The 24,440-nt window shown below is 37.7% G+C and overlaps 1 protein-coding gene across 1 annotated transcript in view; it reads right to left on the bottom strand.

Moving 5' to 3' along the window:
* The window catches only part of DTHD1 (death domain containing 1), a 58,451-nt gene extending 36,847 nt beyond the window's left edge, over positions 1-21,604 (bottom strand). Inside the window, exons 1-5 of the mRNA XM_045548935.1 lie at positions 21,183-21,604; positions 18,662-19,280; positions 14,381-14,711; positions 11,541-11,720; positions 10,118-10,362 (exon numbers count right to left, since the gene is read on the bottom strand). Of these exons, the coding sequence (XP_045404891.1) occupies positions 10,118-10,362; positions 11,541-11,720; positions 14,381-14,711; positions 18,662-19,280; positions 21,183-21,453 (1,646 nt within the window). The 5' untranslated portion in view covers positions 21,454-21,604. The remainder of the gene's footprint in view (positions 1-10,117; positions 10,363-11,540; positions 11,721-14,380; positions 14,712-18,661; positions 19,281-21,182) is intronic.
* Between the last annotated feature and the right edge of the window lie 2,836 nt (positions 21,605-24,440).

Here is a 24,440-nt window from a genome sequence, read left to right as displayed (position 1 = left end):
AAATATGATAATAGACACAATCCGTGTTCAAATTACATAATCTGATGGTATTACAGCTCCGCAACTAAACTATTCCCTTTATATGTGCTATTAGCAAAGTCTGACAACTAATATTGTCTGACAGTGAATAACACTTGATCAGACTACACAAAAGACAACATTTTGATATAGTGATAGTTCCATAAAATATAGTAAAAATTTATTACTAAAAATTTGTTTATTTAAAAATGATCAAATTGTGCTTAGGACTCACTCAGACAGTACTAAACTCTCTGAGGATACTGATTAAAATGTGCATGCTACTTTATATGTAGAATAAATAGTATATGATGCAGAATTTGACAAGTAATCATATAGTCAAAATTCTCATATTATATCATATTTTACTTTCAGAATACTTCCTTTGTGATATACATAATGCATAGGTATTTAAATGTGAATGTCATTAATGTTTTAGGATTAACTTTTTCTTAGAAAACTATAATTTGGTCATTAAAGTACTGATTTTAAATGATATGCTGCACTCAAAAAATTAAGGTTTTTCCTATTTTAAATTATGTATATTGATTATAGGACTATTTTAAAACAGAAAAGTATATGGGAGAAGAAAGTACACATAGTCACATTGACTAGAGCCAAATACTATACATATATATACTGATGAATTTCTGGTAGTCTGTTTTGGTATGTAGATTTTTATTTGGTATGTAAAATGGTGACCATATACCATGTCAAATTGCACCCCTAATTTTAACATTTGTAACCAACGTAATCACTTTTGGATATCAATTCAAATGACTCGAGTTCCTATCACACTAGTGAGGGAAAAATTCTCTCCTAATTCAACCACCCTTTCTGACTACAGGCCCACGAACCCTCAGAGCTTCACCCAGTTTAAGGCGTCATTATTTCCAGTGACAATCACTATACAGCGGGAAAAAACTACATAATCTAAGCAGCCCCCAGTCTCCACGCGCGGTCCCCCTTCTCTTGCTTTGCCGCTTTTGCGGCCTCACTGCTGTGGAGACAGAGGCTCCCTTGTGATCCGCTGCCCTGCTGCTCCCGGGTGCGTTTGCCTGCACACGCCACTGTCACAGCAGCAGCTTTGCACGGTGTAAAGAGGAAGAACAAGGAAGCTCTCTCAGTGTTACGCTATACATGATTCAGTTATTTCAGCCCCACCTTGAGGTCCCGATGACACTGCGCCTTGGTGGACCCACTTACCCAGCCTCCCCACGTGCACACACAGTCATTTTTCCAAAGAAATGTCCGCAGTGCTGGGACTGCCTTGCATTTTGTCCAGACCCGGCCTCACTGGTGAGCCTAGGCCATCCATTCAGATTCCCTTCTCCTTTATGCTATTTTTTTAATAGTAGATTTAAGAATATCCACTTTAACCCAACAGAAATGTTCCAATAATGTTGAGCCTCAGGGGGAAAAAAGGAGTGAGGACTTCAATCTCTTTCCTCTCAGTAAGCTGCTTCCACTCTGCACACTTACCTGTCTGCCCCCAGAGACACTGAGTTCCATATACCAAGGAGTACATAGATAAGGTACACTTATTGGTTAAGAGTCTATGGGGTACAAGTAACAGAAAACCAAATCCATTTTACTTAATTATAAAATGAATCAATTATTATTAATATTAATATAATACTTTGTTAAAGGAGAAAATACACAAATGAGAATCTCAGATAAAAACTATATCTGGAATTCAAACATTATCTTTAATTATTTTTTCTCTTCTCTACATCTTTCCTTTTTATCTCTATTGCAATTGAAAATTTTCCCTAAACAGCTGAAACATGACCATTGACAACTTCTGAGTTTTATATCCTAAAAAATGAAATACCCAAGAAATTGACCTTGCTATTATTAAGTCCAAGATTTCCTGTGTCCAAAATTCTAGACATTAGGAAATTATGATCAGCCCATTTTGGGTCAAGTGTTTAATTGTACATAGGGACACTGGTGAACATAAAAGTCCCCATTAGATCTATATGGATAGAAAGGGCAATTTGCAGAAATTGTAGTACAATTCCCAAAAAATAAAGTGCAGGGTAGGAAAGAAATAGATGTGCACTCCATGCTGTGTCTTCTCAAGTCTAACAGAGCCTCGCTACGGCTTTCCCAGAACAATGCCTCCATGCCAACAAACGACATTCAGAAGATTTTTTCAAGATAAAAAAAAAAATCTGCTCCAAGGGATCTCAATATTTTCTCTCCACAAGTGGAAACAGACAGTATTGGAAACTTTTCGGGGGTACTTTCTTTTTGATTAAAAAATTAAATTATTTTTTATCTGGCATTCCAATTCACAGGGAACTTTATATCCTTAAGCATAATAATGTAGATATGAATTTAGAACATTTCTAGTATGCTATCTTCAAGCTTAGCAAATGAGAAAAATCTCATTTACTCAGTAAGCATTTGCTTCAATGTTTCACTGAAACCATTTCACTCTATGAAATGAGATTTGCTTGTGTTGACAATACAGTGCTGACAGGAAAATACAGCATGTGTGATTTTACTATCTATAAAATTACCATTTCTTTCTTAGGTTGACTCTGGAAGATATTATAAATTTAATATGCAAACATATTTCTTTCTTAGGTTGAATCTCTAAAATATTATAATTTGATACACAAAGTACGGAATTATAAATAACAAATTATGAATAAATAATTTGAGGCCCTTCTGTCCCTAATGAAAAACAGCTAGATCATGGTAAACATGCTTGTTGATACATACTTTTTGGCTTGCATAAATAGGGGAAATTTTTAAAGAATTTCCCAAACTCCTCTCCAAAATAACGTGTGGTCAGGGTTGCAGCTGACAGGGCAATCAGACAGGAACGATGGGATTACTAAGAGACAAAGGCCCTTCCAGTGATTTAGATGCAGGAGTGTGAAACTGTAGGCAATAATCAAGTCAGCAGAACACGAAGCAATCCTTGGGATTACCACCATACGGGGAAGGTGGACTTGAGCGCACCACCAAGGCTCTCATGGAGACTCACATAGTCCCAAGAAAGTAGCAGCTGGTTCTCAGCAGAAGCAGAAACAAATGCCACCTTGAGGAAAGAAGTTCTATTTTACGCCTGAAGAAATTCCACGTATGCATGCTCACAAACGAAAGTTCCCAAACAAATTAGGAGGTAAACACCATCGATGACAGCCAACGGAAGCAATAGGCAACAGATACAAACACTCCAAAGACTGAAGATACTGGAATTAGTAGATACAGGATGAAAACAACTATATATGAAAGGTTTAATAAGATGAAAGACAGTATCACAAAAAATAAGCAGGCAGCAAAAGACTATCAAGAATAATTAGGGAGATTTAAATAAGGCCCAAATTGAACCTTAAGAAATACGAAATATAATTGTTGAAAACAATAACTAAATAACACATTAAAAGTAGATTTTTAAAGTATACAAAATTTTTGACCTTTTAAATTAGAATGCAAAGAAATTGCACAGAATATAGCACACAGAGACAGAGAGGTAGAAAATATAAGAGAAGTAAAGGAATATGGAATTTAGAAAGAGGTAGTTTTTTATGCATCTAACTGCAAACTCAGAAGGGCACAGTGGATAAAATGGAGAAGAGCCAATATTTAATTCGAAAACATGAGAATTTTTCAGCAATCTGAAAACAGATAAATCCATTTATTCAGGAAGCACAATGTATTGTATTCAGAAAATGTTTTAAAAATTCACATCTAGATACATCATTAATAATTGCAGGACACCAACTACAAACAGAAGTTCTTAAAAGCAGCTGGCAGGATGAAGCAGTTCACCCACAAAGTTACGAAAATTGTATTGCAGTCTTCACAACATTAATAACGAAATCCACAAAGAGTGATATAATATCCACAAAGACATAAGAAAAAACACATTGTCAACCTAGAATTTTATGCCAAATGTCGTAGGTAGTCTCCAGAGTTGAACTCCAGTGGACTATGCTCCTGGTATTCATGCCCTTGTCTCCTACTGCCCTGAAATGAACCACAGCCAGCTATGTGACTCAACCTTAACCTCTAGAGGGCTATTAAAGAAGAAGGCATTGTATAGGGATCAATACAAATATATGTGATCAAGCAAAAAAATAAATAAAAGCAAAGGAAAGGTGATTGAAAATTTCAGAATAGTGGTAAGCTTTGGTGGGCGTGAGAATTATGGTGGGGAAAAGGGGATGGGATACGGGTGGTGTAAATAATGGATACATAATATGATTGAAAATGTTCAATTTCTTAAGTATCATAGTAGCTTTACCAATTGTCCATTTTATTTTGCAATATGACTTACATGCATTTTACAAATATTCTCGGGTATAACTCACATTTTACATTTGAACAAGATAATCTTAAAAACAATAGCAGTATGTAGGAAAGGTCATTTTTCATGGACAAAAAAACATTTTCCCATCTAACTCTCTAAAATATATCTTGCATAATATGGAATACGTTTCTATTTAACAAATTATTTTCCCCTTATATTGCTATTGAGAAATATTTTCTGGCTCATAATTAAATGACTCTCATCTTTTCTGTAGAAATCATTCAGACATGAAGGAAAGGAATACATTACGGACCTTTTATTCTTAGTATTCGGGCTATTCTTTGACCTCCAATAGTTATCTTTTTCATTCTGAGGAAAGGATTGCTTCATTGTGTTTTGGTTTCCATAGAAAATGTTCAACTGGCTTTCATTCTCTGATGAAAGAATGGTCAATAAACAGTTGAGACAGGTTCTCATTTGCTGGTTTTATGCTCTACTAGATGGAAAAAATGTATCTACCACTCTGGCTCTAATAAGAACAGAGTGCATTACAGTATATCAATTTAACACTGTCAAAAATTTAGATGAATTGGTAATATAACTTACACTTCCACAAGTTTACTCATTACTTCATTTAATTTACCTAATTTTTTGAGCACCTACTATGTTGCAATTTTGCTAAGTGATGAAAAATGGAAAAGGGAATATATATTATTTCTATAGTATAATATACGACATGTGCAAAAAACGGGGCTGGCAGAAAGGGAAGAACACCCAGTTCCTCCTGGAGATCTTAGGATGTCTTCATAGTGAAGAAAAGAATTGAACTTCAACTTACAGAATGAGCAAGACACCTGCAGCTAAATGTGATAGGAAAAGGATTTCCTAGTGGAGAAATTATGTACAAAAGCAAAAAATGCAAATTTCTTGCTTGGCCAATTTAACTGATGACAAATAGCCATCTTCCCACTCCATAGGAATTCTGGACAAAATATCACACACACAAACACACACACACGTTATATGAACTCAAAAGCAGAAATGAAAATCCCCTAGATCTGAGAATCAAGGATCTTAAAAAGCAAGGATTCTCTTCCCTCCCTAGGGAACTTCAGAAGCTGATTCCGTGGGTATACCTTCCCCTGTCAGTCTCTTGTCCCGAAGCCCAGCCATGCCCACACATCAGGTGCTTGAGGCTAGAGTTTAATACCTATTCCCAGATGTTAAATACACCCTCCAGATGAACAAAGCGGGAGCTGAAACTCATAAAGCCGAGATCTCAGAAGGGCATCACTGGCCATGAAAGCGGGAAGTAGCTTTCCCAACAACAAAACTCTTTTGCCCATTGGCTCAAGAAAGTAGCAAAGAAGCACAAAAACTTGCTTTGGGTTGGAGGAGAGAGGGAAAGAAGGGCTGATGTTTGTATCTGATCAACAATTACAATCAATACTTGGAGATGAATGTTTAAGGGTAAGAGCCATAGAATAGAATTAGTATGAAAGGTAGTCTACAAAATAACACTATGCTCATAGGTAGATAGTATAATAGTAAACACCATGTTAATAGATAGATGATAAAGTAACCTGAATGAGACCATTGAATAAGTATGTTTAGAATAATTCGAGGAATAAAGGAAGAAGTACAGTTGACTCTTGAATAACACAGGTTTGAACCCCGCAGGTCCACTTATACACAGGTTTTCTTCCTTCTCTGCCTCTTCTGAAACAGGAAGACCAACCTCCCCTTGACTCAGACTGCTCAATGTGAAGACCACGAGGATGAACACCTTTTTGATGATCCACTTCCATCTTTCTTATGATTTCCCTAATAACATTTTCTTTTTCTAGGTATTGTAAGAATACAGCATAAAACATCTAAAATATGTTATTTGACTGTTTTTATATTATTGGTAAGGCTTCAGGTCAAGAGTAGGCTATTAGCAGTTAAGCTCTGGGGGTGTCAAAAGTTATACGCTTATTTTCACCTATGCGGGGGTCAGCTCCCCAACCCCCATGTTGTTCAAAGGTCAATTGCATAAATCACAATGAAAAAAAATAGCAACTAGAAAAAAAGAAAGATTATATATAACAATAGCCTTTTAGAAATGGAAATTATAGTGATTGAAATGAACAATTTAAACAACTGATGAGAAAACTAATAATCTAAGGAAATCTTTACCCTGCATGCAGCATATAAAGTATTAAAAAATATCAAGGGAAGGCTAAGAAATATGGACAATCATATAAATTATGTTTAACCCATTTACATTTATTGTCATAACTGATAATTTTATTTATATTATCTTGCTTTAGCTTTCTCTTAAAAATAGATACAGGTCACCTTGCTGGAAATTTTTTTAATTTGTTTTCTTTCTGTTATCTCTGCCATGTGAACTTTTACTTTTGTGATTTTTTCTTTTTCTCTTTTATATTATTTATGCTCAATACTAGATTTTAAAAATAAGAATAATGCTTTCCATTTTTTATATTTTGAATTTTATTTTATTAAGTCAGCCTATTTGTTTTGCTAAGAACATGAGATTGTACATTTTGTGAGCCCTGGTATTTAAAAAAACAAAAACAATAACAAAAACAAAATGACATCTTTTTTTGGGTAAAAAACCCTAATTCCACAACCACATCCTTTCAGAAGTTTGAAGTTTTGGGCCAATTTTTTTCCCTGATATTAGTGCTACAAAGAATAAGACTGAGACCAAACTGATTTCATTCCTTTTTACTCAATCTATTTCTGTGGAATGAATGCTTGTAGAATCATATTTTATTTAAACCTACATTTCAGTTTGCCATGTTATGTCTTAGTATGGGTCTTTTTCATAAATTTTGTCTAGTAATCAATCAGCACTTTCTAACTCATGGCTTTAATCAACATCAAAAATTAAATTCAATTATGCCTTTGATTATTGCGTCTTTTAGGATTTCTTGGTCTTTTCTTCGATGGTACCTGTAATAGGTCACATCACTTTGAAATGATTCCTTATCATATCTTAGTCCCTTTTCATCTCAGCTTGTTATCTGTATATCTCATCCTGCTGTCCTTTCATCATTTCCTAGTCTAACCTAGGAAAGATGGCTTTCTGCTTCCTTGAAATTACGCTTCCTGGACACCACTAAACTTACAAAATAGTTTCCGTGATATTCTCCAGGTAACTGTAATTCTCATTATTCAAATTACTGTGAAATGTCAGGATGCTACTCTCTTTTGTATTTCTACACATTTGTTTTTTGTTGTTTTTGTTCTTCTTTTGTAGTCTTGGTAGCAATTTCTTTTTTCTTAAAATACCATGCAGGATTTTGGTTTTCTTCTTAGCCTTTAACGGAGGCTTACCCACCATTCTCTGCTCGGTAGCTACTGGGAGCTCTTCCTCTGGCCTGAAGGGCAGATCCATGTGCACAGCGTCTGGTTCAGTGTCCGCTGGCCATCGCTAGTGAGCATAATTCCCCAGGACTGGGGTGAGACCTTCTGTCCCTGTGCTCGCTGGTTTCCAGCGCCTTGAACAGACTGAGCGTGGAAACGCGGCTCGCGGTGCGCCCTTGCGCCGGGCCCTGCCTGCCTCTGCCTTGGCCCTGCTCGCGGGAATTTCGTCCTTGACAATCATTATGCGGCTTCCCGTTTCTCTCCACATTCTACCCCGTTGTTTCTGAGAGATGTAGAAATATAGCAAAGGAGAGGCAAAGGGACAGTGATCTAATCACCTTAAAATGATTATATTACAGAGATGAATTTATATTCTCACTGATATATAGACTATGAGATCAGACAATACGGGACAGGCAAATTGGGGTTTTTGGTTGGTTGGTTTTTTTAATCGTCTCTTAGGCCAATGTAGCTGCTTTGTTTTACGATGTCAGCCACAAATTATTTTTATTAATTCTTTGCCATCCACCCTCAGAGAGTAGAAATACGTACTAGATTCCAGCAATAGTTTACCAGACAGAATCCATTTTCAGGGTTGTTTAACTTCTCATCTTTTTAAAAAAATATAAGTATAGATGTTTAAGGGGCGTTTTGTAGAATAAATCTTAATCTGCTGGACTGCGGCATTTTAAGTCGGAAACCGCGGAGTATTTCTGGCTGTCCGTCTCGTATCACCGTGACACGCAGGAGCACGGGTCGGCGACCCCGCCACGGTCACGGCCGCACGGCCACGTCCCGGTCAACACGGACACATACACGCCAGCGGGCCCGTAGGATGACAACACGGTATTTTTATTGCACTTGTTCTTTGCTGAGATGCACAGATGCCATTGCGCTCCGACGGCCACCGGTGCTCGGTGGGGAGCGCGCCGGGTCCGCATCGTGTTCAGATGACAGCATCGCCCAGTGACACGGTTCTCAGAAGGCATCCCCGTCGTTAATGACCTGCGACTATCTATTACATGTATTTAATTTTGGTAGCAACAGCACACATAGCTGGGTCCCGTCTGTATTTCTATGTTCCGGGTCACTTGTACGACTCCAGGAAAGCCCGATTTCTTCTCGCAGCCGCGGCCCAGCGCGCTCCTGTCGCTGCTGCATGAGATGATGCACATTCAACCTGGCGCGGAGCAGCCCCTCAGATCGTAGTTGTTATTATTTCAATTATTTGCCAGTTATTTCTCTCTCGCCCCGATTTTTCACTGCAGGTAATAAAGTTATTTACAACAAGAAAATCCAGAGAAATAAAACACAATTTTTTTTCCCACAAGGCACTCAAGGCAGCAACAATGAAAGGTGCTAAAAAGAAAGAAACATGGCCCAGTGTCATAAGTGGTATAATACAGGCATTAATAAAAAAGTACAAAGTGAGGCATTTAATGGTCTCACAGGAACACTGTCATAACTGGTGAGATAACGTATCTAAAATACTTGGAGACGCCTTGATGAAAGGGAAGGTGCCTTCCTGCTTGTGGGGACGCCGATGGCCGCCACGTCACAAGTCTGCTGTGGGGAATAACTCAGTGACTAGAGATGAGGCACTTAGAGCACTGGCTGGCGCATGTGAAACTGTCAACATGTGCTAGCTATTTTCGATGGCCATTCCTCATTGCTGTGAGCTATTTCAAAGCTATTTACAAATAGCCGCTATATCACCACCATTTCCCAAGTAGGGGGAAGGGCCTGGTAACAGTCTTTCCAAGTGTACAAAATATTAATGTGCTGCAATGAAGGATTATGCGACCTAGAACTTCAGAGTTATCACTAATAAGAAAAATCCTTAAGCTTTACCCTTCAGAACCAAAGAACAGAAAGCTCCCTTCTACTTTTTCTATTAGGAAAAAAAAGATAAATATTAAATTAAAGGGTAAGAATTAAGATCAGGACTACTAGCATTCGGTGGACCCTGTTTGTTGCTAGCAGGTCCTTTCTGATTTCATATCTGGCTGGTAACTTAGTATGTATAGCTGTCTTATTGGTGGGGATTTTGTTTAATTATAAAATTTGGGAGGAGGAATCCACCTATTAAATTCAAATGTAGTTTGTTTTGTAAAAGGTAAGGTTAATCTTTTTTCCTGCATTAATAGAACACGTTTAAATATAGAAATTAAAACCACCCTACTACACCTTTGTAATTAACCATATTTTAAGTTCTTTGAAAGGAAGAGTTCATTTTACCTCTTTCATATCAACTTATTGCTAACACACAGCACACTTTGGGCCCCATTACAGCTAGAATCATTACCTTTCATGGATTCACAATATTTCTAGATTAAAAATATTTCATAGCATTTTAATACTGATATTTAAATACATGACATTTGATTGTGATTTTTAATCACGTAAGTTTATTTGTGTATCATTAAGTCAGTTTGCAATTAGGATCATACTCACCAGTTGAAATACGAAGGTGTGATCCTGTTTGTTGTGGCACTGGCTGTTCTCTTCTGCTCTATCTCAGACCCAAGATTCTTTTTATCAGGATGTGGAGAACAAGGCAGGAACACAGAGACGGGCTTCTGGAAAGGATGAGCTGATGGGTGCTGAACATGCATCAGAGGACTTGTGGACAGTACAGAGTAGGAAGCATCTTGCTGTGTTTTTAAATATGCCACCAGAGATGGGTCAACTGGTTGGATCTAAACAAAGAAAAAATGTATATCTGCTTATATTTTAATAGCAAAAGATGTAAAGTATCGGCACATTTCTAATCCAATTTTCTGAAAATTTTACAGAGTGTAGACTTGTCTATACATTGTTAGCTGGAATCAACAGTGCATTTTATAAAATACATATTATTTATAAAATACACAGCGTTTGAATCTCTTTTTACAAAGTCTTTCTGAAATCTGGGTTCCTTGTTTTATGTTATAAATAACTGAGAATCACTCTGAATTGTAGGCACCAAAATGACCTAAAAAACAAAATAAACACTTTATATAATTTCTAATTACAACTAATGTTAGATAAAAAGATCTTTAGAAATGGTAAAACAAGACTATATTTACTTAAGTGTTTTCTTTCCATAAGAATGGTTACTGATAAAAAATAGCTAACATGATTCCAACATTTCAAAGTTTACAGAAAATATTTATTATAAGATATTTATTATATGTTTTCTCCCTAATTTTTCTTCCTCCCACTTATAGTAACAACTGGGAGAAACAGAGAGGAGTGCATGGGAGAGGGTTGAGGCTAGAAAGACAGGGAATATTATTTAAGGAAATAAATCCTCTAAAATGCGCATTGATACACCGTACAACTTTGCAAATAGTGTTTGTAACACGAAGTCTGTCTGGAAAGTATCCAGCCATGTGATATATTCTTGCTATATTAACAATGGCTGGATATTTTCCGGGTAGACCTCATATTAAATCCTTATTCTCAAAAAAGGGCTACTGTTTCATAATTAATTATAACCAAATATTCATAGTAATAAATATTTTAGTTGATTATTCTTTTTAGCCATTCTTTCACATGAAAATCTTGAGTAATACGGATGTCCCAAAGTCTTTCATCAATTCATTCATAAGATACTCAGCATATGTTTTTGTCAATAAATATTATAAACAAAACAACACCAAAGACTAACAGGGAAAAACTTTCAAATAAAGTGGAGATTTGTTTTGGAAGGAGACTTAATATGCTCAGAATCATCAAAATCTCACTGATACCACTATATGTTAGGCCACTACAGGAACAGTAGAAGAATCCATTTAGTATTATATCAAATACCGGTATCCTCTGTATTCTTTAGGACCATGCTTGATGACCCACAAAATCTATGAGAAGGAACTCACCAGTTTTTAATATTTACCTTTAATTGTACAAGCACTGGTGAGCTGAAGACTCCTGGTGGGTAATTTAAGGATATTCTGGAATCCACGCTCGACTTAAGAGTGAGGCCTTTCTTAGTTACTGTGAAGGACTCTTTCTTTAAACAAGACACAACAGAAAAGATACCCAACTTGTAAACTTTCACTGCAGCACAGCTCCCCTGTATGGATTAAAGGACATCAAAACAAGCTACAGCACTGTTTGAAAAGTACATGGTGTATATACTCTGCAGACTGTGAAAAACATCTACATACCATCCATGAAATCATCCATAATTTTGAATTAACCTAAAATGAATGGTACTTTCATGAGATGAAGTATAAGCAGATAATTAAGAGCTTCTCAAATTTGGACTTCATGGTAGAAAACAGAGAAAAAATATTTTGAAATTTAAATTAAATCTCTTCCAAAAACGTATATGCACAAGGGCTGTCTGGAAACTATCCAGCCATTGTTAATACAAGAACATAGTACATGGCTGGATACTTTCCGGACAGCCCTCATATACTAGCCAATGATATTCAGTGTTTGCACAAATATTAATTGCTTCTGGAATCCTAGCCTCTTTTAGCTAGAATGGATTTTGAGTATTGACCTTTATCCAGAACAATTCAACACTGTTTTAGGGAATTCTAAGGACTAGAATTTCATTGTTTAGGTAGTTTACTCAAACGCTGTAGCACCTATACTGTCAGCAAACTCTTTCTTTTGATCATCTCTTAGGCTCCCAAAATGAAGTCATTTTATCTATTTCTTTCCTCCATGCAATGGGTGGAGATGACTGCAAAGAGATACATTTGTGTTTCTTTTTTATACAGTGACATTCCAATTTGTAATGCATATATGCAGGCACACATTCAAGCTTTTTTATTGCACAAAAGGGAACTGAGTACATAAATGAAAACAAAATGATCTACTCCTATAATCACCAAAGCTTAAATTGCGGAGGCAGACTTAGAGAAGTAATCTGGTCTATTCATGCTTCCCCAAACAGCATCCCTGAGCCCCGCCCCAGCATGAGTGGATAATCATGCATATACACACACAAAAACATTTCAGGGACAATCACAAGGGAAAATTATCATTTGAAAGCTGACTAAGGAAGAGATTTCACAATATCACTGCGTGAATCCTTGGTTGGGAAAATTCAGGTCAGGGTGAATTTTCTTAATTGGCCACAGAGAAAATGTTGAAAAGTCTTCCAGAAACCAATGGTGGTTACTGTGCTTTTAGACCACATTTGGCAGATACTAAGAAACCAAAAAAGTTGTTAAGAATTAGAATTTCTAAATGTCATATGATACACATAACAATTTGGAAGGAATCCAGAGTTTAAACTTTCTTGAGCGAAAATTAGGGATGACTGCCAGTAGAATACTATAAAGAGAAAAGTTTATGCCTTTACGTTTTATAATAGACAATCATTCTTTTATCTTTTTTTCTTTTGCTTTGATTATCTATTTACTAAACATCTTTCAAACCAATTTTGTGAAAAGTATGTGTGCTATGAGCAGTTTTTGCTTTCATTGTGACAATCACAGAGACTGGCTAAGATTAGAAAGCTTCAGTCAAGGGCAATGCTGTGCAGACTGTTACATGCTTCTGAGACTTACCATCCCCACTAAATGACTGAGGCAAAAATCTCAGTCAATGGAGGTTTATTAAGCCAAAGTTGAGGACATGTCTGGGAAAAACACAAACCACAGACAAAGCTGTGGGTATTTTTCAGAACTGAATTTGGAAGTTTTAACATTTGAAGGGATACAGAAAGAAAGAAAGCACAGGGGGACAAAATCGTTACATTCTTGTGATTCCCAGGAAAATCTAAATTTTACATAAGAATAAGGCCAATATTAGAAGAGAAAAAAGAGTGAAGGAAGCATAAATTATGTAGATGTCCCTGGGTTGGTCAATGAATGTTTTATCCTGTCTTGTCTCTGTTCTGTGACTGTAAAGATAAACTTGTAATTCATTAGTAGTGTGAAATCAGGACAGATTTTAGGTTTTAGGAGCTACGCATGGCCTGCAGACCTAAAGCTACAGTTGGCAAGTCCTGGCTTCTGGGAGAGCAGTGGGAATTCCCTTAATGAATGATCTGTGGGGCCAGCTCCTCACAGGTGCCTGAGGCCTTTGCATTCTCTTTTGTGTAAGGAGTTTGGGGGTGGAGGTTGCCTTAAAATTTTATTTTCTTTTCACCCACTAAATATAAAATGTATTAGTTGCATGAATTGGAGTGAGTAATTAGAATAGGCTTAACTTTCATATTCAACTATATAACCTTATTTGAAACTCAGAAAAGAAAGAGAGATTTCAACCAGAGTTCAAACCCAACCAATCTTCCTTCACAGCCCACATCCTAACTACCACACACACAATCTTCCATGTACAGACTAAATTCCACTTATAGACCTAATTATTATGATATCTCAAGGCATATACACACACAATTATTCTTTATTTTTACATATTTTCCCAACTCCTAAATTATAAAAAGTAAAGCTGCTATCATCTGACAATTCTAACAGCCTTAATTTAAACAGGAGTCCACCACATTGGAAAGGTTGGCCTAAAGCTAGTCTATAGAATTAAGGCAATTAAGCTATGACGTTGGCTTTGTTACTCAGGTGAAAAAGTAACATTTGCTAGGTCCTAGACCACTAAATTTGGCCAGTCATTTCTGCCCCATGGCTAGCAACAAAGTGGGAATGCCCTGGCACAAGTCTATCAACCCTTCCGTTTGTCACCAGTGGAACAATTATATCTATGCTACAATCTGTTAGTCTGAGTAATATTCAGAAGAGGAGCCAAGTATTTACCAACCTTGTAACTTCCTCTCATTCCTTCCAATGAATTTGGGTTTAAGTAACTTGATTGAAGGTTTACGTCACACACTTTCACCATGATGTCCCTGTTATTTCCCCTATAATGTGCAGTAAATGGAATTGCAATGCATATTGGAAATGGAATTTTCTTTTCCCTGTCTGAACATTCAACAGTGATGACATTGCTGACCAACTCTTCATAATCACTCACTATTAAAGAACTCATGTTATTAATTATCTGGCATTTCAGTTGCTGTAGAATGCATAATGGTGCTGTAATATAACAAGACACTTGGGGGTCAGAACCATCACTCAGCACATCAAGGTACCTATGTGGGAAACAAAAAGAATGTCATTTTTCCAATTATTTGATTTATATGCTTTATAGCTAAATGCAGAGAGGCACAAACTCTAGAGCTAGGGTTTGAATGTGAATCCTAATTCTCCCACTTGTTGACCCTGTGACCTTGGGCAAGATACTCAACCTTGTTTTTGCTTCAATTTCCTCTACTGTAAAATGGTGATAAAATAATACCTATCTCCTAGGAAAGTTTTGTGAACTAAATGAACTGTTATACATTAAGTAATTGGGGCTATGTCTGGCACATAGAAGTGTTATCCATGTTAACTATAATAACTGTTGTTGTGATTACTATTATTATTCAAGTGATTTGATTCATTCCTCACTTTTATTCACTCCACAATAAGAATCTGGGATTGCTGAAGCTTCTTAATTAACCAACTACTAAATACCTGAATATTTTCCTCAATTGAGAGGAGAGAGAGTAATCATATATGAGGTATTGGAATTGTCTAAACAAATGATCAAATGATGATGATTACTAGATTTTTTTAGAAAAACTGAGAAAGGTACAAAAGAACTATGAATTTATGATTAATCATGGTAATTTGGACCAGACTATTTACAATCCTCAAAAGAATCAATCAAAAATCTCATTTGCCAAGGATTTTATAGTCTTATAAATCCAAATTCAAATTTGAGATTAGTCATGTACAATTTGTTTGGCCTTACACGTTAATAATTATTATTAAAATAGGTAATATTTTAGTGCTTTCTATGGACTAGGTGTTAGGCTACACATTATTTTATTTAATCTTCACAATTATTGTATCAGGCAGATACCACTATCATAGCCATTTTACAGACAAGAAAACTGAGGTCTAGAAAATTTAACTTGATTTTACAGATCCTATGGCTGGTAAGTTTTAGAAGCAATAATTGGCTCCATCCATCTTTAATGTGAAAGCCCAAACTCAAGTATAATATCATACTCCCTCAAATCATTTGAAAGTACTGGTTACTTTGTCCATTACAAATTAAAATGAACATCTAACCCATAATAGTGTGAAGATCAAATGAGACAAAACATTTAAACTTCTTATAATAATGGGTTGGCATACGATAGATGCTCAATAAATGTTGAATTAAAATTACCGTCTTGAGTTTCTCTTCTTCTTGCTACTTCTCATTTATATCAGTGAAATGACTGAAACACAGGCAATGTTGAAGAGAAATAAGAGGGTCTATATATTTTATATCATTAATGTCTAGTTCTAGAATAATTAGATTTTAGATGTTTTTCAATTAATGGTCAGTAGAATTTTAAAGTGCACTGTAACACAGAAATCTAAAAAACAATGTTGAAATTGCACAGAGGGTCATTTATTTATATTTGCAATTCTGAACTCATAAAGTTGGAAGGAATAGAAGATTACCCAGCACATTGGTCTGCTTGAGTATTCTTGGGGATTGCAATGATGATAATTCAGAAAATATGAAACGTTGTTTAATAGAGGATGTGGTGACCTGGCAGTGTATAACTTAGAAACGACTCTCCTCTGTGCCTTGGAAACCATCTAATACACTCTTCTTCCAGCAGGTACGTTTCCCAAGTGGCAGATGAAGTAGATGAGAAGACCTGTAAATGCTTCCATCCTCTCCAGCCCTAATCAATTGGATTCTAGTCCAACCACTAAAATACAGTCATGCACAACATAATGACTTTTCAGTCAATGATGGATCACATGTACAATGGTGGTCCTATAAGATTATAATACCGTATTTTTACTGTACCTTTTCTATGTTTAGATATGTTTAGATACAGAAATACCATTGTGTTACAATTGCCTGCAGTATTCAGTGAAGTAAAATGCTGTACAGGTTTGTAGCCTAGAAGCAGTAGACTATACCATATAGCCTAGGTACATAGTAGGCTATACCATCTAGGTTTGTGTAAGTGTACTCTATGATGTGTGCACAATGACAAAAGCACCTAGCTATGCATTTCTCAGAATGTACCTCGGTCATTAAGTGACACGTGATTGTAATCACATTGTTTCTCCTTCACATATGTACTAGGACAACAACACTAGAAGAGACAGGCTTCCTTCAGAAAGCTGTCCAGGGAGATTCAACAGATTCTGCATGCGTTCTGTTTATCACACACATCTTTTATGTGGCGTGATGGCTTCCCAGGCTGAGAGATTGCAATGAGTAGTCTTCTTAAATATGCAACCCAGGCACAATTGGTTTGGATGCCACAAAGAGGAAATCACTAACCAGGAAACACCTAAAGGAGGTGTTAGAGGGAGTGGTTCAGGCAATGACTCATTAACTGATGCTTTGAGTCATTTCTGAATGTGAGAATGTGAAATGTCAATGTTTTTCTCAAGTGAAACAGGTAACCACATATTGACTAGTAGTTGTTTTGCAGGAGCAGTAATTCTTACAAATTATGGAGGCCTTTCATGCATTGAATATACGCAATCATAGAATTCATTAGATTCTCTGACCTGCAGGAACGTAACAGCTAAACTAGGCCAACCTCTTCATGTTATAGCTGAGATAACTATGGTTATGGTGAGCAAAATGCCTTGGCTAAGATCATGGTTCTGGAAATGGTATTGTACATATGAAAGAGCATCAACACACCCTGGCAGAGAAGCAGGGAGTGAAGGGTGGTGGCGCGTGGGAGGTGGAGAAAGTGAGGCTTGTTGAAGGTGAAATAAACTAACACACTAACATTTACCTGAGCGTGAACATCTGCAGGGGGCACAGTGCCAGGCCCTTTACATGATTTTCTCATTTGACCTTACCAAAGAATCCCAGGAAGTACATATTATTTCTACAAACAAGAAAATGAGGCTAAGAAAGAAAACAAGTTGCCCAGGGTCACAAAACTAGTATGTAATAATACAGAAAATAAAACTTGAGTCTGTCTGACTCCCAAAACACATGATTTCTTTTTCACTATTACCTGTTGTCTTCTAAGGATGTTATACTTTCTTGGGAAAACAGGGTCTGTGAATATTTTATCCTATTTGGACAAATAGGGAATTACTACCTCCTTATATAGGGGAAATAATTTACAAAATGTATCAGTCTCTCCCTCTTTGGAAGTCATGGGTACTTGGAGAATCTGATGCTAGCTCTGCCATCTCCAAGGAGACAAAATGGGCATAAACATACACATTCAATTCTAAGCACCTCCTGAGGCTTATCCGTGAGTCCCCTCGGCTTTCACAGACATAGATTCAAAGCACATTGTGATTTTCTTGGGAATATAAATGAAATCAATCTGACGCTAAAAAATTCTCTCCTAATTTTTTTTAACACTCTGCAGCCTCCTAGTTTTTCTTATTATAATTGAAAATGTAGTGGTTTAGAAAAGCGTCCATGCTTTAGACAATTGTTCACTTTAACGACTTTTTTATGTTATGTTTGTTTCCTAAAGGTACAAGAAACAAACAATATTAGTAACAGTGGTCATATAAATTTTTATAGGAGTAATTTAGACTGAGTTAATGATTTAAAATATCTTATGGAGGTATGAAATGGAAATATAAAATTGTATTCATGTACAAATATTATGTATGTTACAATAGTCTGAATGCTTCTGTCCCCTCAGAATTTACATACTGAAATCCTAACCCCCAAGGTGACCGTGTCAGGAGAAGAGGCATTTTGGGAAGGGATTAGGTCATGAGGGTGGAGCCTCATGAATGGGATTAATACCTTTATAAAATAGGCCCAAGGGAGCTCAGTCACCCCTTCCACATGTAAGGACATAGCAAGAAAGCTCTCACCAGACAAATCTGCCAACGTCTTAATCTTGGACTTCCCAGCCTCCACAGCTGTGAGCTGCCCAGGTCACGGCATTTAGCTATAGCAGCCTGCATGGACTAAGACACGTACTAAGTACAGAAACATACATGTAAGTAGGCATATATAAAAACTTTTCATTTTGCATTTACTTACTCCTTTTCCATTATGTTATCCTTTTGCTTTATATAATTCTCTGAATCATTGGGAAGAAGACTATTTACATATTTATTGGAGATATCACATGTTACTGAGGATGTGGTAATCTCTTCTCTTTGGCTTTCTGAGGTCTTTTCAATTTCTCTCTCTGTTGTCTGGATTATGTCATGAATCTCCTCCTTGTTGCCATTTATGTTCTCAACAGTCATGTGTTCGATTTGTTTATCACCTTCATTTTCTGCATTATCCGGGAACATTTTGTGCAGTGGCTCTTCTTGCCCCATTACATTTCCATTCAATGATGTATTGTTTTCTTTTTCCACTAATTCTGAATTCATATGTGTTTTATTTTTTCTTAACTGGACCTGATTTGTGTAATGACTTTCCTCACCATTTTTGGGAGAAACAGTAGCTGTTTCTATGACATTCAGTTCCCTTCTTGCAGCAATGTCTGTTGCTTTGCTGTCTTGAATGGCGGACATTGTCTGCTGCAGAGCACATTCATCATGCGTGCCGCATAAATCACACATCTCCTTTTCTTCTTTCTCCAGAAGTCTAGCAGTGCTCCCCAAACGGTCATTTATTTTCATGAGGCAGTCTACGAAAGTAATGATTTCTACACACACACACACACACACACACACACACACAAAGAATAAATACAAAACTAAACCAAATTATGTTTCTGCAGTGACATCTAATGAGATACAACAAGATAATCTTAAAAACTTACAAAGGCCCTCACAGGGCATTTAGGCCAAACTCATGAAGGAGAAATCATTTGTATAACTGTCACTCTTTTAACATTTCTAGGAATTGGAAACAAACTACCTTTAACATAGTAGCAAAGAGTAAATCTAATCCCTCTTGCTCATGAAAATACTTTGAATATTTAAAAACAGATACCATGACCCATCCCTTCCAATAAGAACTGAAGTTAATGTCTTCCTAAATCATTTCTCACTTGGTATGATTTTGAGAATTGATCCCTTGCCTCTGGATGTACTATAGTTGATCAATTATCCATTTAAAATGCTGGGCCAAAAAGTAGCTGAACACCCCAGATGAGGGTGGAAACACCATAGCTGTATTATTCCTGCTGATGAAAATGCTATATTTTTGGGGGGAAGGGTGTAGTTTGCCGCTGTGATAATTGGGTTAGTTTTACATCATTCCTCCTGCTAAGCTTGTGATCACTGGAAATTTTCAAATTAGTCTTTTAAAGAACAGCTCTGATCATGCCAATTCTCTGACTGGAGCCTGCAGTGGCTACTCAAGGATGAGTAAATCAGATCAAGCCTCTTTCCTCTGGTGCAAACCCTCATCAGGCTCCGATCTGATGTAATCTCTCATTTCATCTTCACTACTTGCCATTCTCTTATTTGTCCATCCCTCTTCCTTCCCAGCCGGGGTCACCTGCTGACTTCTCGCAGGTTTAGCAGCTCTCCAATCTTTACAATTCAGTTCTGAACTGAGGACTGTGTGATTTAAAGCCCCATAGCCCAGAGTTTTAGAATCATCACCAAATCATCTTTTCACTAGTCCAGGTTTGTCTTTGGGCTCTAGTTCTGACAAATTTTTTTTCCCCTTATACCTGAGACTCTGTCTTATCTTTGGCTTCCGTTCTGGGAGCTGAGTCCTTGTTTTCCTGAATAGGTATTGGTCTTGATATATTGCCTAGGGCCACGTTCAGTTCTCTCCAGAGACTGGAGGCCTGGTTATGAGCTCCAGCTGGTAGCTTCTGGGTCACGCTGCCTTTGGACAGATTTTCCGCATGCCTACTATTTGCTCTCTAGACTGAATTTCTTAATATTATCTACCCTGGATTCCTCCCACTTGCCTTGACATTACGTTACCATATTATTTAGGGTTGGATTTCATGATGTCACCTATACTCTTATCTGGAGTAACTGTTGCCTAAGATCATATCCATCAGATACCAGGTTCTTCCTGCCTTGCTGCACTTTACAGCATCCATAACTGGGCCTGTTCCCATGAACTCCCCCACACACACACTGTGTGGGGAGATCCAATTCCCTACCCCACCCACTCCAGGCTTCCCAGTGATTTTGAACTAATAAGTCCAAGTTAAAATGACTCTAGAGATAGAAGGTTATGTTCTGATATAGAAAAACTGTGTGCTCTGCATCAAACTCGGCCTATAATTTCCTATTTCTAAGTCTTGGATCCTGTTAGTAATACCTCAAGACTCCCAATTTTCTGTTGCATAAATCCAACTCACTCTTTAAGCTTCATTTAAATGCCACATTTGTTCTAGCAAAATTCCCTGTTCCCAAACCTAAAAATGGGATTTTTGTCTGCTTCTGAAGACCAAAAGCATTTCATTAGTACATCTCTAATGGGACTGGCCTCAGTGTTCCTTGCATTATTGCGCATTTTCCTCATCTCCCATATGATACTGTTAGGCCCTTGTAGACAGAGACACTACCTTAGCCTTGTTTGTGTGCTCGCAGAATCAATGTTTCTTAGAGAAAGAATAAACTAAAACAGTACTTGCCTTGCCTCCAGCTGCGTTGGTTCTCCTCGTCGAGCAGCACGTGCAGCTGCTGGCAGGCGGAGCGGAGGGTGCCTGCGTTGTGCTCCAGCAGTCGGCGAAGCGCCCCAGTGAGCTCTTGAGCCAGGAAGACCACTGTGGGCACCCACGGGGCCGCACCAGCCCCCTCACAGAGGTCCGCCCCCAGGAGTGCCTGCTTCAGCATCTGGTTTTGTCTCCAAATCTGCTTCAATATTTGGCCCAGTTTACCTGAGCCCACACCCTCTGTGTCCATGTTGTGCTCCAAGAGTGATGATTTGCTTCTTGCCTGCCAGCAAAGCCTAAAGATTTAGCAAATTAAAACTTGGCGATGGTTATTTCTCCTAAAATCTAGGAGATGGTCCAAATCAGCCAGCCAAGCACTTTCCCACAACATAGTAGTTTATTCAGCTTCTTGTTGACTAGTGAAAAGTTACTAGGTGACCAAGGGAGGGGCGTTCCTGCACCCTGAGTGCTATTGTGTGCGGAAGAGATTAATCCCAGGGCTAGAGCTGGCTCACATAGTCCAATAAGTTTTACAGAACTCAGTAAACCAGGGCAACCCATATTTTGTTGAGGCAACAAAATATGGATTCCAGGTAGGATGAGCAATTTATTAATCAAAGGTAAACTGAACAATATCGCTAATGAGAACCCTGTATACTTAAAAAAATACTTGTGAATGAAATAATGTGATGTCTGATTTGCTTTTAAATAATCTGGGAGTGTAGGGGTGGGGTTTAGATGAAATAAGATTGGCTATAAAAATTAATAATTGTTGAAATTGGATATGGTTACATATGGGGTCTTTCTAATTCACTCTAATTAGTATATATTTATAATTGTTTTTATAAAAAGAATTAAAGGAAAAAAGATTTTTCTGCCGGAGCAGAGCCTGTTACCATTGGTTAGGTTAAGGATAATTACTACCTTCCTATGTGGTAAATCTGCAGAGACTGAGATAGGGACTTGGCCTCTTTACTTTCTGATAATTTCCCACTAATTAACTCAAATGCCCTTTCAGTACAAGAAAGCAAACCTGAAGAGCGGCTTTCTTTGAACTAGCCAGGAGTCTGTACCACGTGTGATTACAATCCGCAGTCCAGGCCTCCCCATCTGCACACGCACGTGGGGCAGCGCGGGCAGCCGGGTGTGCGGGGTCAACCGGGCAGCTGCCCCCTCCTCTCCGGTCTCCCTCCTCCAAGAAGGGAGGACACACTCCGAAGGCAAAGGGCAGTGAGTGCGTTCCAGAGGGGCCCGCGTCCCCTCGGGGGTACTGCAATGCAATGAAACTCTCCTACGGGAGCGGGTGGCTTCCCGTAAGCACCCAGGGTCTTAGAGCTGCTCCGCTCAGGACACCTGCAAGACCAGATGGGAAAAACAAGCCCAGCGAGTGAAAGAGCAAAGAATGAACGCACCAGCCGTGAGGCTGCCCGCGCTGCTCCTGGTCCCAGTGCTCTGAAGAAAAAGGAAAGGACCAGCATGAAGACTGCGGGCCCTGGACTGGGTGCGGGTCCTTCGCTCCTAAAAATCTTATTTTTCAGTCAGCTTCTCTTTACTGAAAAGGGGACCTTTTTTGAAATATGAGGCCATATCACCTCGTGGACCACATCGCTTTAGTATTTTTCAGCCTTTTCTCAATACTAAAGACTCTGTGATTCGATATTTTTTCTCTAACTCCTGAAATGTACATATATTTCTCAATAATAATGCACATACAGGGCTTTAATTCAATGCCAATTTTGAAAACTTTCTGTAGCATTTCCTGTGGGCCATGCACAAACTAAGAGCTTGGGGTAGAGCCTTTTAGGACTTCAGAGAGAGGCAGATGCATGAACAGATTATTAAAATACGCTTAGACTATGCTGAGAGCTACAGCAGAAGGATGAAGAGAAAGTATCATGAAAGCTCTAAGGAGTAAAATGTTAATTCTCACTAGAGGCTTGGCAGATGTTTAAATCAGGATCTAAAGGGTGAGCAGGATTAAGCAGGCTAGAGAATAGAGAGAAGAAACATTCCAGCATGGGAAACAATAGGATCAAACACGGAGGTATACAATTATGCAGTGGGATCAAAAACGGAAAAGTGTGGGTTTAGAGGAAGGTTCAGTTAATAAGTTAAAAGTGGCAAGAGAAGAGTTCGGTAGTTGTGGAGAGTCAGGAGGGAGGAAAAGTTAGAATTTTGGCTTGCAGACAAAAGAGAGAAATTAAGTATTTTTAATGAAGTTGCATTATAATGAAATCTGTGCTGCAGGTGGTGTAGACGGCCAAGACATAGAGTCAGGAAGTTTGTGGGTCTGCACTAAAGCAGCAGTACACACCACAGAAGGGGATTCCTTGAGAAGGCTTTGAAGTAGGATGGATAGCACTTACAAAACCATCAAACAGAGGCAGAGGAATGGGAAGCATGGAAAATCTATCCATTCATTTATTTGAGAAATATTATTGGCACTGTGCTTGGTAGTGAAATGTGAATAAAATTTTTAGTTTAGGTGACTGCATAGAGGGTAAAACTCTTAAGGAATTTAAGAGGAACACTAGGCTTGACGGGTAGATAAGTTGATTGATTTTGCATTTGTTGAGTTGTTGAATGAATCCCTGGAAGTAAAAGAGATCTAAGGAGAATTTACACCATGCACATTTTAAGAATTGAATAAAACTGATAGTAAAATAATGTTGGATCACTGGACCAATCTACACTGATTTACTTCTAGATATGTGGGAAAATTCTTTCTTGGAGAGGAGACAAAAACCACAAAACGTTCTCCTTAGCTTCATTGACATTTGCTGTCCTCAAGTCTAAACTTGTTCTCTGTCTGGCTTCTTAAGAACATGTAATATTTGCAAAGTGAGACCTACCACAGGCCAGGCTGCATTTACTTGTTAAAACAAGCATCCCATGTTCTTGCATCTTGTTTTCAATTAATTGATGTCACTAACCACAGAGAGAACTGGCACTCGGAGTCAAGACACCCACAGACGTTAACTGCAAAAATTCATCTAGATGGTGTTAACATTTGATTAGCATTTTCATTGTCACTACCAGTTATTATGCCTCCTTTTACTTTCTTACTGAGAATTCTGTGCTTCCACTGCCGTTAGTACACGGTCTTGCATTCAAACCAATGTGTGGTCAAAAAGACAACAGTTCTTTCTAATATTAAAAGTATCAAAATGGGTTAGAGATAAAATTCTTGTCATAAGCAGAGCAGTCACTGGTTTACTACCTAGAGAAATAAAGCTG

This window comes from Lemur catta, chromosome 4 (genome assembly GCF_020740605.2).
Source record: "Lemur catta isolate mLemCat1 chromosome 4, mLemCat1.pri, whole genome shotgun sequence".
In the NCBI taxonomy this organism is placed as follows: Eukaryota; Metazoa; Chordata; class Mammalia; order Primates; family Lemuridae; genus Lemur; species Lemur catta.
The sequence above is the reverse complement of the archived record's forward strand: the minus strand, read 5'-3'. Positions and strand labels throughout refer to the sequence as shown.